Below are 15,000 nucleotides of genomic sequence, written 5' to 3' on the forward strand. Positions count from 1 at the left end.
ATAATTTAATCTTTCTTTATCAATTGACAAAAATTTTTGCTAAATAAAATGTTAGCAAAAAAAAAAAAGATTAATAAATATTCAATAGAATATATTTTTGGTACTCTTTAAAATTTAAAATATAAACCTAATCAGTCAAGTACATAGATGATTTCATTAAACTAAAACTTTAAAATATCAACATTTCTATTTATATCTCTCTCTCTCTTTTTTTAAGTCTATTTCTCTCTCTTTCTTTTTTTTTTTTTTTTACTATTATTGAAATATTTTAACAAAACAGAAAGTTTTTCTTCTCTTCAACCCCCTAAACGATTTCCCAGTTTGAACTGAAATAATCAAAAGTTAGAAAATATTCTTTCTAGTCATAAGATATCAGTGAATAATTGAGTAATTAGATGTTATGGCTTTCAACTGATATCCTAAATTATGGTTTTCTGCCAAATTATGGGTTCACTATTCTAAACTTTATCTTTAAACATAGATTTTTTTTTTTTTTTAATTTTTTTTTTTTTGAAAAAGGTACAGTAGAGGGAAACAGGCACAGTCTATAATAGAAATCTTAAAATAAAATGGGGATATTTTGGTCTAATCTTTTAAAATGCTCATTACAAACGGGGTTTTTTTTTTAACTGAAAATTTATTTCCGCACGCTTTGTCTAAAAATATCGTATTCATTTTGACATTTTTTTCGCTGGATACATCGAACGAAACCTGTAGGGGTTTACAATTCGAATAAACTATGCAATCAGTGTCATGTGTATGCACATTGCACATAATTTGTTTTAAAAGTAATGTATTATAATTTAGCAATATGTTTTTTTAAACGTGTGCACTTATTTAGTTCATTTGTATTAAATCTTGTTTGCGCAAAATCCGATAGCTGAAATATGCTTTGCTTCATATAATTCTTTTATAAAAAGTTACTTAGTTACAATTATAAAACAATAAGTTAATAATTCCAAAGTACAATTTGGTTGGATAATTGCGAAAAACAAATTTTTAGAAATTATAATATCTATTTTTTTATATATTTTTTATCCGGCTTTGAACAGCCGATCCAATTGTAAGGTTACGATTATCAAAGTTCAACTCCGTAGTTTTGTACCTAATCCGGAAGACAAGGAACTCCCAGATCAAGCATTGGGACAAACTAGTATTCTTGGCAGGTTTTTTGATAGAACTGACCCACATTTGCGTAAAATCACGTCAACCTCCCACGGTTAGCCTGACGTTAAATGGATTCTAACCCATGATCCGTATGCCACTGAATATATTTACATTGTAATCTGGGCGAGATGGAAGCAGAGTTCATATCGACCTTCCAACTCTGGGATTCGATCCTGGGTCACTTCACTGTGAGGTGGGCGTTCTATCCCCTCAGCCCGGTTCAAAATGACAAAATAAATACCTATTAATTGAGTATTAAGATGGTTTTTTTCTACTGGGCCTAATCTATAAAAATCCCTGGCGAACCCTGGTTGTAAGTAGTAGCCATGTCATTGAAGTTGGGCTATTTTTTAATGGGCCATTCTTTTATGAACACCTCTATTGATTTTTCCTTATATGCCCCCGATCTATATTTTAAAAAGGGCTTAAAGGTGCTTATTTTTGATTCAATTTTTTTAAAAGTGCTTACTTTTATTCGGGGTTTGTAAAGAGTGCTTTATTTTCTATCTTTTTAAAAAGAGATTTTTTTCTTTGGCATCTCGCTTGTCGTCATAAATTACAAAAAAAAAGCACGATTTTTCTCTGCAATATTTATCCCAAACTAGTTATTTTATCATGATTATGTAAAGTTTTTGAATTTTTTTTGCATTTTGTTGATTTTATGTTAATAAATTAAGAACTTTAAACGATAAAAAAAGTTTTTTATTGTTGCGCATATCCTAATTATGATTTTTTTAGGGGGGGGGAGTGATTAAAAATATTTTTGAGTACTTAAAAGTGTCAAGCATTACTGGCTGCTGTCAGTAAGCGGGTGGATGACCACTTTGATCAGCCTGCGTATCGACCTAGGGTGCGCGGTATTGGTCCTCGCTAAACTGTTCTATCGTAAAGTACTCGACTTTGCGCTGGTCGTCGGGATACCATAGCGGATCAAAATTGCGATGGCATGTCTTCGGATCATCCTCAGGGATGTTTTCCAGACGTCTTCAATAGCCTATTGTGCTGCTCTAGTGCGACGTAAATAAAGTATTTACTACCAATGAGGTGAACCGGATTCGAATCCCAGCGAGAACTGGTCGTTACGAATTCCGCATCCAGCTTGCACCAACCATAGTGATGACTTAAAATATCCTCAGTGGTAGATGAATCATGTGTTAGAGTCTCTTTGCCGTACAGGCTAACCGTGGAAGGTTTTGGTGGTTTTCCTCTCCATATAACGGAAATGCGGGTTAGTTCCATCAAAAAGTGCACCAAGAAGGCAAATTTCTCCCAATACTTAATCCAGGAGTTCCCTTGTCTTCTGGATTGGATTCAAAATCACAAGGCTACGGAGTTGAACATTAGTTGTCGTAAGCCCAAAAAATTGGGTCGTCTGTTCAACGAAGGATGTAAAATAAAATTAAATAAATGTTAGTATGAACCCCGAAAGGATACAGCTCTCGCCTCCAAATAAGGTGACCTAGGCATTTAAATAGCTGCTTGGTACGCATTCTGCGTTCGATTTGCATCTACCGCAGAGATGACTTAAAATATCGTCAGTGGTAGACGGATTATGGATCAGAATCCGTCCGGCTGACCATGGGAAGTTTTCTTCTCCATGTAACGCAAAAACAAATCGTTTCATTAACCAGCACTCCCCGAAGGCTAGTTTGATCGAATGCTTGATCCAGGAGTTCCCTTGTCTTCTGGTTTTTCGGTTCAAAATTACAAGACTGCATAATTGAACATTGATAGTCGTAAGCTCAAAATTGGATCGGTTGTCTAACGCCGATTATAAAATAAAAGTAAAATACTATTCATTAAAAGGAAAGAAAAAAATCCATTTATTTTAGATCTTCAAATTAACTGAGACCTGCAATTCGTTCTCTCAGCTGGATTGTTTTGTTTCTTTAACATCGCATAACGTTTATTCATAAGTCTTCAATTTCAGCCTGTTTTACCATCACATGCTAAAAAAAAAATCGCTATGTTCAATAATAATCATACAGCTGTCGGTAAAACAAACTCACTCGTACTTTGACTGCAAATTGAATTTACTTTAAATGGTTTAGTGGTTTTCAAAGTATGGCCATTATAGAGCTACCAAGAGTTTATGAAATTAATGTTAAATTTTGTGTTTCACTACTAATATTTTATTAATTTGAAATTAAAACTTTAACTTGTTCAACCCTCTCATGCTTGAATTTTTCATTTGAGTCCTAAAGCATATTTAGATAGGCGACACACTCATTTAGTATCTCAGTATTGTGATGCAATAATTTATTTTTGGCCGGCCAGGTGACTGTGCGGTCAGCGTACCTAACTGCAACGCCATTAGTTGCGTTTTTTTTTTTTTTTTTTTTAAATATCCGTCGTTGAACAGCTGACCCAATTTAGGGTTTACGACTACTAATGTTTAACTCCGTAGGCTTGTAATTTTGAACCAATCCAGAGAAGACAAGGAAACTCCTGGATCAGTACCCCCAGAGGTAAGGTACCCAATAGTGTGGCATGGGTAATGCTGCTCGCCTCCTTAAACCTACGTTCACAGACAAGAACGAGAGTTCAGTGCCTGCCGTTAAATAAAAATATTTATAGAAAATTTTGTCTTGTATTGGTGTCCTCGACATTGGTATCCACGTATGAGACCATAATATATTTATATCCAGTGGTTGGATGTAGCGCACTACAACTAAATAAACCGCAGCAGTCGCTATTTTTTTTCGTAGTTTGTAGCGACTATATTTCGAAAGTAGTTTGTAGTCGCTACACTTAAAAAAAAGGTAGTTGTAAGGCAGGGGTGGCGAACCTTTATGCCCCAACGTGCCATTTTTTCTAAAATATTGTTTAATGAGGTCATAGACGTGCCGTCAAGTAATTTTGACTTCGTGATTATTGGCAAAATAATAATACAAAATAGTATCTCAAGACTTTTTAACTATACTTAACTTATAGTAACTCAAGACTCTATATTTACTATGAAAAAAAAATACATTTTGCAATGTCTCCGTTATACGCGTAATTCAACTTAAAGTAACATCAGTGTGACTTCTGTTATTGCAGATTTGATGGCAAATAACTTATATTAGGTTGTAAGATGCCAGCTTAAGCAGGACTGTTAATTTTTTTCGCTAGTCATTTATTGTTAGCTTGTTTTTTATGGTTATATATATTTTTTTGTTTTTTGGCATTGATTGTTAATTCTTTTGTTAATAATCGTTTTTTTTGTTTGTTTTTCGTGAATTTTAATTTAATTTTTAATATGCTTTATAGTGAACTTTGTGATCGGTGGCGTGCCCAAAATATTGTATCGCGTGCAATTGGTTCGCCTTCCCTGTTGTAGGGGATAGAGCGTTCGCTTTCCAATGAGGTGCCCCAGGTTCGAATACTAATTTGTACGAATTCCGCATCCGGTTTGCACCGACTACAATGCTGACATAAAATATCCTCAGTGGTAAACGGATCATGGGTTAGAGTTCCCTTGCTGTCAGGCTAACCGTGAGAGGTTCTCGTGGTCTTCCTCTCCAGGTAACGCAATTGAGGGTTAGTTCCATCAAAAAGTCCTCCACGAAGGAAAATTTCTCCTAATACTTGACCCAGGAGTTCCCTTGTCTTCTTGTCTTTTATTTTCTTTCTCTTTTTTTTCCAATTTTTTCCTTGCACTTTCAATTTTTTTTTCCGATTTAAAAAGAGGTATTTTCAATTTCTGTGACATCTTAAAAAATTAAATCTTAAGATAAATATGATTCGAAAGTATAAAAGCATTTATCACATCAAATATTATTGAATCTGGTAATATTTCATAAATTCATTGTAAGTTGGATTTAAATTACTACAGTCTGTAATATGAAATTTAGAATTTCAGATCACTTTTAGAGCATATAAGTATGCTCTAAAAGTGCAAAAATGATCTCAAAATTTGAGCTTATGTTATGTCTATTTGTTTTACATATACGTTGCATCAGGACTTCTCGTTTCAGTTCCAATTAAAGAAGCTCTAAACATTTTCATTTTATATGTCTAGTCTAGTTCATTTCAAATAAATGAATATTATAATGGAAGCTGTGTTACTTTTAACTTTTATGGAATTTTTTTTTATTGACAATAGTTAACAATTATTTTGTCTTTGAATTATAAATTGAGAATTGTAAATTTTATAATATGTTATAATAAGTAAATAAACAACAATAAATAAGTAAATAAATAAAATGAAAAATTCTAGTGTGCCCACCGGTGAAAAAAGAGCTGGTTTAATTATGTTCATTACATAATAACCTATTTCTAAGATTATGACTACCCCTTTTATTACGCTGGTCAGAAATCCAAATTTTTCCAAACAGAAAACTAAAAAAAAGGTATGTTTATTCCAAGAAGTACGTTTTTGTGTTCGATTTCGTAATTTAAAATATCGTCTACAGTAATTAATTAGTAGACTTGAGGTCACCCCCTCGAGCCATTTAGTTTCAGTCCTAGTACGTGAAGATCCAATCATTTGGTCAAAAGTTATTCAACGTGATTCGTTTTTCCCCCCCTCATTGTACATCTAATAATGTAAGTATGATCTGAAACGACATGAATTGTTATTACCATCTTACGAAAGTGCAGTGTAACGGTAGTCAGGTTTTATATAAAGAAAAATTTGAATATTTTAACGAATTCTACGGAATTTTTTTTTTTTAATTGTTAAAACGGGCCCCTTCACAAAATAATTCATTGTTAAAACGACCCCGTTACAAAACATTTCATCGCAAAAACTGACCCTCCATTTTATTTTTTTATTTTTTTTTATTTATTTATTTTTTTTCATTTTAAAAATAGATCCTACATAAGGTTCGTATTTAAAAAACCGAAGTTGATGACGCCATTAAATCACAATTTTAAAACTACAAGCTTGATATATAGTTTTTTCTTCCCAAAACAGAACCATTATCTGTGCAGAGATGATTGTACTCCGGAAAAAATTCGGGCTTCCGGATTTTTTGCTAGCCGCGATCCGGTAATCCAAGGTCCAGAAGTTTCAAGAAATCGTCGATCACATTTATGTATAAAAATTCTTATATATTTTATTTAAAAACATTGGAACTAGAATTTATGCTTGGCATCTTCATTTGTGAATATTTTTTCCGGTAGAATAATAAATGTGATTAAGAGATAAAAGTAAACTTATACATAATTATTAATTTAAATCATGCTGCATATAATTTATTTAGAATTTCATGTTATAAAAATATCAATGATTTAAATTTACGAAGACATAATTTTTTTGAAATGCTTCATTAATGATTTTATTTGAGAAATTTTCAGGATTTTTGAGTTGATCCCTGTCTGTGGCAATTTAAGAGATTCAGAAAATTATGAGTGTATTTTTCACTAATACAGACCTCCAAAAATCTGGACCAACTACAAGTTTTTGTAACTTTTTCGAAATGTCTAAAACGGGAGCCTATTGAAGAAGATTGGCATACCCACTGATAATATTAAATTTTAGTAGAAAATAATGTAATGAATAAGTTTATTATCTTGCAGTTTGCCCTGCTGCCAAAAAATGTTTTTAAAAAAATCTGATGTTCACTTTATTTTTCCTTAAAGAAGTGCCTAGGGAGCCGTTTTGTCAGGTTTAATTACTGTGGTTTGATTGATCCTCCAAACAGAAACAGTCACGTTTGTCACTACAACCTTTTTGGATGTCTTTTGATGTATGAGGTGGCAAGGTTGCCAATATTTCTTTTCTCTAAAGGACTTTCTATCCTAAAACATTGCAAAATATATTCATTTACACTGGGGTATGTAGATCAGGCTCTAGAATATTTTCTTGTTGATTATACTTTTGGCAGGGATTCATATAATGTATGTTTTAATGTCTATATTCAGGAGGTTATTCCAGAGCTTTTATGAATTGTAAAAAACCTGAAACCTAATTTTATAAAAGTAGATTGCCATCTTTCGGATTTTTTGAAAAATGGCAAAAACCAATGGCATATTTAGACATATTTGTAAAAGTTCCTAATTTTGTAAATTTGTCAAAAATCTTTTTTTTTCTTTCAACAAAATGTTACTGTACAATCAGGTTCCTTAGGGCAGGATTCTTTTTTTATGTGTAGAAATAATTCACTGTTATTCTAAAAAAAAAAAAAAGCGTTTTTAAGGGGTTGTGGCCTTAAAATTATAAACTAAAGAAATCATCTTCTCTGTTTTTAAAAATGAAAATTTTTGTGAGGAGACCAATTTTAAAATGAAAATTGATAAATTTCAAGATAAAATAATATGCGAAAGATCCGTTATTGTAAGGTTAAAAAAATTTTTTGTTAAGGGCTCGTTGGTTGATAGAACGTAATTTCTCATATCATTCCGTAAGTATTTTTTATTTACAGATGTCTGACGATAGTATACATATATATATTGTGCTTTTTTATGCGTTTGTATTTTAGGAAATAGCATTCCAATTGTTTATTGTAAATAATTATTTCCAGTAAATTTAGAATAATTTTAAGGCCAAATTTTACCAACATTTCCTACTATCAATATTTCATATGAATATTTATCAGCATGTTTGAGGTGGGTTATGTTTGGTTTCGAGGTCGTTGCATAAACTATTTTAAGGATTATCTATCATATAAAATATTTTATAATAATTTATATTGTTTTTTAGCTTAATGATAAAAGTTATCGAAATTCTTGCATCACATATTTAAATGAAGCTCAAAATTTGAAGATAATTAATCTGTTTAGCTTTAAAAGGTTGTAATTTTGAATTTTATCCTTTTGGAAAATATTCATCCAACTGCAATAAAACTTAGGATTTCGCCTCCTGTAAATGCATTGCTTTACACAGCGTAAAAATTTTTTGTTCTTGTAGTGTATATACCACTACAAAAATACAATTCCAATTCACTAGTATATAAGACATGTTAACTCGATTCTATGATGGGGGTACCTTTTCATAGATTCATTGTCGTTAACTACTATCCTCACATTCTTATGTTGCATTTTTTAAGGTGTAATATGTAATTTGATCCTAAACAGATGTTTTTTTTTTCTCCTTTTAGTTGAAAGAGCGATGGCATCAGGTGTGGAGGTACCTTTAAAGAGCATCTATCACATTCCCCATCAACAGCAACCTCCAGTGACCACAAATGGAATTGCACCTGCTGTCACTCTCACTGTCCGACTCATCATGCAGGGAAAAGTATGCTTTTTCATTTCTGTACCACCATCTTATGCAGTCAACTAAAAATAGTGTGACTATGTTTTTACCCTTTGTGAACTTGCAAAAAGGAAAAAATCTGGGTACCTTCATGTAATATTTACCTGTACTTAACAGGAGAGAAGCTGATTATCTATGTAGAAAAGAATTCTACTCAAAATGCATTCATATGATAAAGAAACAACCAGTCAGATTTAAAAGAATGAAAGGAAATAGCTTTTTTTTTTTAAAGTCAATACTATGTAATTGTAAATGCATGCTTATGACATTTACATGGCATTGGTCATCAAGAACCACTTCCCTTACCAATTATTTTGAAGAAGAAAAAGGCAAAATATCAACATATTTTTTTACTTTATTAATAAATACAAAGAACTAAAACAATGCACAAGTCTTAAGTTGAAATTTAATTTTTTTTAATGTGTCAGAAACCTTTAATTTAAAATCACTTTACTATCCCGAGCAGATGAAAAAAGTTAAATATGAGTCTTTGTAGGATAGTTCTTAAAACAAGGGACAACACAAAGTGGTACTTTTCAAACGTTAGTGAAGGGATACGCCATTTTTTTTTTTACTCTTATTGGTATGTAAATTCAGCTACCATCGTGTATACAGTCGCAGAAAACGCGTGTGCAGTCCCACAGTCCAACATCAAAACTCCCAAGTAAAACTTGGCAAACTTTCAATTACAGCAGATTGTTTTTTGCTTCCGACTGAGTAAAAACGTGATAGAACAAAATGTACTGACAAATTCTGCTAAGCCTGAGTTTTCTTGGGATGATAAATATTTGCAACATATACGTACCCGAGTTAACTCGGGATTATCAGGGAAGCGGTTAAATACTTATTTACCAACATTTTAAAACTTCAACATGGAATGTTTTTGCATTACTTATCAGGGGTCTGTCCAGGATAAGTTTACTGCTGTTTAGCAGTACCTTCACAAATTCAACTTTAGGAAAAAACTCTAGTTTCACAAAATACTTTTAAAAAAGCAAGTTCTGTTGCAAACCCTTTTCTCGTTGCAATCTGCCAGCTGTATTTTACGAAAAGGTAGCACGTGTTAGTTTAGATAGTGCATTGTGGTAAGCCTAACTGGTCACTTACACAATTTATCAAATTTAGCATTTTTTTCTCTGAGTTTTTAAAAATAAAGGGCCCTCTATAAACATTACTGGGAGTCAAAATTTGAACATCATTCAAACATTATCTTAAACACTGTTGTAAATTCATTCTAATAAACCTTTATTTTTTATGAAACATTTTTTTCTCTGAAACTTTTTTTTGTATGATCTATTCAAAAAAGTTCTCATAATGAAAATAACTTTTAGTCCTAGTTCTGCTAAAGGCATGTTGCTGTTTTTTAAATTCATGATTTTTATGTACTTTTAAATTTGGGCACAATTTTAAGCTAAAGATTTTACAATAGCAAAATTATTTTTGAATATATGGGGGAAAATATATAGAAATTTACCAGTCATAAATAATTTTTATTTGTAGCGACAATTTTTGAAAATATTTTCTTACTTCACCCTATTTTTGCGTTGATTTTTTAACATAATTTTTAATTTTCACAAATTATGTCTAAATTTTCACAAAATAGGTACCTTTCAAAAAAATTTAGACAGATCCCTGCTAATCTGTAAATTAATTTGTCTTATTACCAAAATTTAAGCTGAACTACATATCAGACAATGAGTATTTTTTAACCACAGTTAAAATTAGCTACATTTTTTTTCTATGTTGCATTATTATAATTGCTAGTGTGTTCTTTCTAGTAAAACTTATTACTTTTGGTACAAGATTTGGGCTATTTCTTCATGAATCTACTTTCTATGTAAGAATTTACTTTTCTAAGAATTGTACATGGTGCGTAGCTTGTTTAAAAAGTGCTGATTTTTGATTTTCATTTTTTAAAGGCATTTAAAGTTGCTTTTTTTATTGGGTATTTATAAAAAGTGCTCAATTTTCTCTTTTCGAAATTGAGATTTTTTCTTTACCATGTCAATTTTTGCCATGTATATTATGCAAAAGCATGGTTTTCATAATTCATTCAACTGCAATCCATTTCGACTTACTGTCAGTCTGTAGCGTATGAAAGCGCCAGTCATTTTGCCTGTATGACGTAATACTTGCGAGTCCGCATGTGGGTCTACTAAGCTGGGTTCGGTGAGATTCTTGCACTGTCATGTGTAACTCCCCTTCATTTTGCAAGATATATTCTCCATTTCAGGCTTCATTGTCCACCCTCTGAAATCGAACCGAAAAATCTCTAGATCTTTTTATGGTGGTTTATATAATCAAGAAAAGAGGTGTTTGTCAAAAACTAGTTATTTTATTATGATTATGTAAATTCTTAGAAAATTATTTTCCATTTTGTTATTGTATATAGTGCTTAAAAATATTTTTTAAAGCTTAAAAAGTACTTAAAAGTGTTTATTTTTTGTTGAAAGACTTGGCTATGTGGTCCTGTTGTATTTTACTTCCCCTATACTCTTCATGTATATGCACAAATGCTTTATAAAGTCATTTTGCTTGTCAAAGTTGAGTATATAAGTTATCATAGAGACAGCTATTTATTTATTTCATTCTCAGAAGTAAGAAAGAACAAAAAAAAAAGTTTGAGTCTTATATAGAAATGTTTTACTGCTTGTTCTTAATAAACGAATAATAATTTAGGATACATAATGCCATTAATTCAGCGAAAATGATCAATTGTAGCCACTTAGAAGGGAGCTCTTGAAAGTGGTTCTGCAGGGTTGCCACAGATGACTAAAATGCAACTATTTTCTACCTGAGGCAACTATGGCTACTTTTTTTGCCTGAAAAGGCTATAAAAGCAACTATTTTCAGAAAAAGGAGACTAAAGGGAGTCTTTTCTGTGCTCCTAGCAATGTTTTTTTTTTTAGCATAAATTGGGTTGACAACCTGCGGTAGCTTCTGGACATAATAAATTTTTCCCCCCTGAAAAATAAAAAATATTGAATTGCAAATTTGAGTCATCACTTTTTAATGCGCTCAATTTGCACAGATTCCATTGTGAATCTATTTTGTTTCTCAATCGCCTTTTCAACAGTTATTGCTACGAAACTCTGCATGATTTTAAAGAACCCAATTTTTAATACGATACTATGATGAATGAATTTCGAATTTTAGTAATCACTTTTTCAATATATATATATATTTGCTAAATCAATTATTAATAACAGGAAAAATTATGTGAAAGGGAAAATTAAAAGAGTGTTTTTTTTTTTTAACAAAAACTTATTTTTCTGCATTAACTCTAGCATTTAAAAGTATTTAATGTTCTGCAAATATACTGATTTTTTTTTATATAAAAATTTAGTGCTAGAGCACTAACGTTTATTTAAATATTATCATATTGGCCATCAACTTGCCGAAATGGATCATGGTATATTACAATGAAGTCTTTTAAAAAAAATTTAGTCATATTATTGAAAAATTTTTGTTCTTATTTAGGCAACTATTTTCATAATTTTAGGCTACTATTTTCATGGTTTAGGCTACTAGAAGCAACTATTTTGTTCGTTTTTTTCTGTGACAACCCTGTTCTGCTAGTTGTCACGGCTAATAGTTTTCATACATGAAACATGGATAACATATATACATAGATATTATACATTGTTAAATAAAAGATTACATTAAACCTTATATATATTATGCATTATGTAAATTTTAATTTTGCCTTTATCTTTTCAGGAAGTTGGTAGTATTATTGGGAAAGTAAGTGTATGTCTTAAATATCTTTAAAAAAAATATCATCAAAAATTAATGACTCAATTATTTTTTTTAATTTTTTTTGCAGAAAGGAGATAATATAAAGAAATTCCGGGAAGAAGTAAGACTTCTATTTAAGTCTCTGTATTAAGTACATTTGGTTAATTTTGTAACTGTTCCTTTTGTACAAAAATTTCCCATTAAGTAGCATTATATCCATAGAATATATGGTTTCTCTGTGTAGCATTGTCTCTTGAAAAAGCTAATTTGTTATTTTGGATAACAAATATTACCAGATAATGAACTCAACAATTGATATGATTCCACTATGCTTGTTTTCTGGACATCAGAATAGGTGCATAGTGGAATCTTATTAACTGTAGAGTCCTATTGATTGTCTAGAAAACAGATTTAATGAGAAAGTAACTTGTTTAGAAAAATTAATACAACACACAAAAGCTTTTATGGCACACTGTTTTCTCAACCTTTTACCAATCTTTCAGTTATTAATACTAACTGTGATTTAAATTATTTCAAAAGAAATATTGGTAGGTTTTTTTTCAAATTAAACTTACTAAAAATCTAGGGTAATTTTTTTTCCTCCCAAAATTGTACTAAACTTGTTCAAAAAAGAGAAAAAAATCAATTATTGTCACAATTATATTATTAATTTTAATAATTATATTATTATTATTATTAATTTTAATAATTATATTATTATTATTATTAATTTTAATAATTATATTATTATTATTAATTTTAATAATTATATTATTATTATTATTAATTTTAATAATTATATTATTATTATTATTAATTTTAATAACTAGCATCTTACTAACTAAAGTTGCATGAGAAACTTCCAATTAATATTCTAAAAAAGAGTAAACCCAAATAGCTCAAAAAGTATAAAATTAAAATTTAAATAGTTTTTTAACTGTGAAATTTGACTTAAATCAATAAAAATGACTACTCTAAATCAAATCATTGATCAAATATAGAAAATATAAAATTTTTATGCAAATATTTCTCTTAAACATTTGTTGCTAAGTATTTTATTTGTACGATACACTATATAGTTTTTACAACTAAATAACAGTTTAACTTTTTAAACTGCATTTTATCAATTCATTTATTTTATATATATTTTCCTGATTAACTGTTTAAGTAATAAACAGTGGCATAATTAATTCTGTTTTAACAATATAGATCTTAAGTGATCTTAAAGTTCTCCATCTTAAATACAGCGCATCTTAAATGATGGCCTAGAGTTGCAAAAGTGTTGGCAGTGGTTCAGGCCAGCCCCAATTTTTCACTGCATTATCAAATCTTTTTCTTGCTTCCCCTAAACCCATTATTCTCTTTGGTTCTATTAATAGCTGTTGTTATCTAGGGAATTAACACTCTTTTTAAGCTATGCTTAATGGCATCTAAAACTGCTGTAATCATCACTCCTAAATTTACCCCTATATTATTTTCATTGCTCAGCACTGAGTTTATTGGTTTTGAGTTGTAAAAATAATGTGCAAAGTAAGGATTAAATCTTTAGTAATTAATGTTTCGACTTAAAATCCAGTGCATTTGTAACAATAACGTGAATTTTTCCTGATAAATTGTTCCAAATTTTAAAATATGATATTTTTAAATTTGGAATTTTATAAATATCATTATTAGAGAATAGATACATCTGGAATGAGATTTGATTTTAAAAATCAGCTCATGTATATCACTGTTCAGGAAATATATTTTATTTAATAACTTTTGTTGAATGTCAGCATTCTGTTCTTAGCTTTTTGTTAATGGCCTAGTTAGTAAAAAAATTTGATTCAAATAAATTCTTCATATGCATGCCTGCCAAGTCTCTTGTTTTTCAACGAAGACTCTCGTATTTTATGATTATCTCCTATTTACCCGTATATTCTCAAATTTCTCCATATTTGTTGAAGAAATTTTAAAAAAACAACACAATTTTGACTATAAAATATCCGCTGATGGAAAAATACTTCTCTTATTCCTTATCAGATAGTGCTATTGCCAGTACTGCAGTATATTGAGTGTTAATAGTTTAAGTAAATATACATAATGGCTTAAAAAATCTACTTCAGATTAAAATTTATATACATTTTTTGACTTTGCTAAATGTAAGTGCTTATATTATTTCCAATTTTGAATTTTTCTTTTTGACTTACATGATTATGCATGATGTATCAAAACTTTACTCGTAGCTCAAAAAAACATCGCTAGTAAAATTTCTGTTATCTTATCAGGGTTGCCACTCCACCGGAGAACAGGAAAAAGCTGGAAAATACAGGGAATTTAAAAAATCACCTAAAATAGCAGGAAAAATGCAGGGAATTTTGTCTTTTAAAGAATGGTGACCACTCAAAGCGTAATCTATGGGATATTTAAACATGATATTTCAGCTATACTAAACTATTTCATTTACTGTAGCATTATTTAAGTATGTTCTGCTGTTTTTCCAGTAATTAAGAACTAATAAATATAGTTAGCCCAATATAGCTCACACAGTATCACAGTAATTGTTGTTTCCTCTTAATATATTGTCTGCAGTGAAAACACAGGGAATTTTTTTCTCCAGATTTGAGTAGCAACCCTGTTAAATACAAATCAATACATTATTCTTAAATACAAACATGTTGGCAGGTATGCATATGTAATACATATGTTTCAAGATTAAATTACGTAGTGTTATTTTTTTATCTTTTATTTTTCTATTGCAATTTTATCGTTGTTTTGTAAGACTTTTTAAGTGTTATAAAAGTGATTCTTTTTTTAATAAGCATTTTTGTGTTTTAGAGTGGAGCTAAAATAAACATATCAGATGGATCGTCTCCAGAGAGAATTGTAACTGTGACTGGCTCAACAGAATCCATTCTCAAAGCGTTTTCTCT

General features: G+C 30.2%; 1 protein-coding gene across 4 annotated transcripts in view; it reads left to right on the forward strand.

Moving 5' to 3' along the window:
* The window catches only part of LOC107442066 (poly(rC)-binding protein 3), a 72,604-nt gene that overhangs the window by 31,595 nt on the left and 26,009 nt on the right, over positions 1 to 15,000 (forward strand). For 3 of the 4 annotated variants that reach the window (XM_016055529.4, XM_016055527.4, XM_043050977.3), the window contains exons 2-5: positions 8,193 to 8,332; positions 12,071 to 12,094; positions 12,177 to 12,209; positions 14,906 to 15,000. The exon at positions 14,906 to 15,000 is cut by the window's right edge and continues 22 nt beyond it. In XM_016055529.4, coding sequence (XP_015911015.1) covers positions 8,204 to 8,332; positions 12,071 to 12,094; positions 12,177 to 12,209; positions 14,906 to 15,000 — 281 coding nt within the window. In that variant the 5' untranslated portion in view covers positions 8,193 to 8,203. Of the gene's footprint in view, positions 1 to 6,819; positions 6,930 to 8,192; positions 8,333 to 12,070; positions 12,095 to 12,176; positions 12,210 to 14,905 lie in introns of those variants that run through there. The other variant, XM_043050978.3, reaches the window with a different exon arrangement.

Source organism: Parasteatoda tepidariorum, chromosome 4 (genome assembly GCF_982258835.1).
Source record: "Parasteatoda tepidariorum strain Cologne lab strain chromosome 4, Ptep-v5.0, whole genome shotgun sequence".
NCBI classification, from domain to species: Eukaryota; Metazoa; Arthropoda; class Arachnida; order Araneae; family Theridiidae; genus Parasteatoda; species Parasteatoda tepidariorum.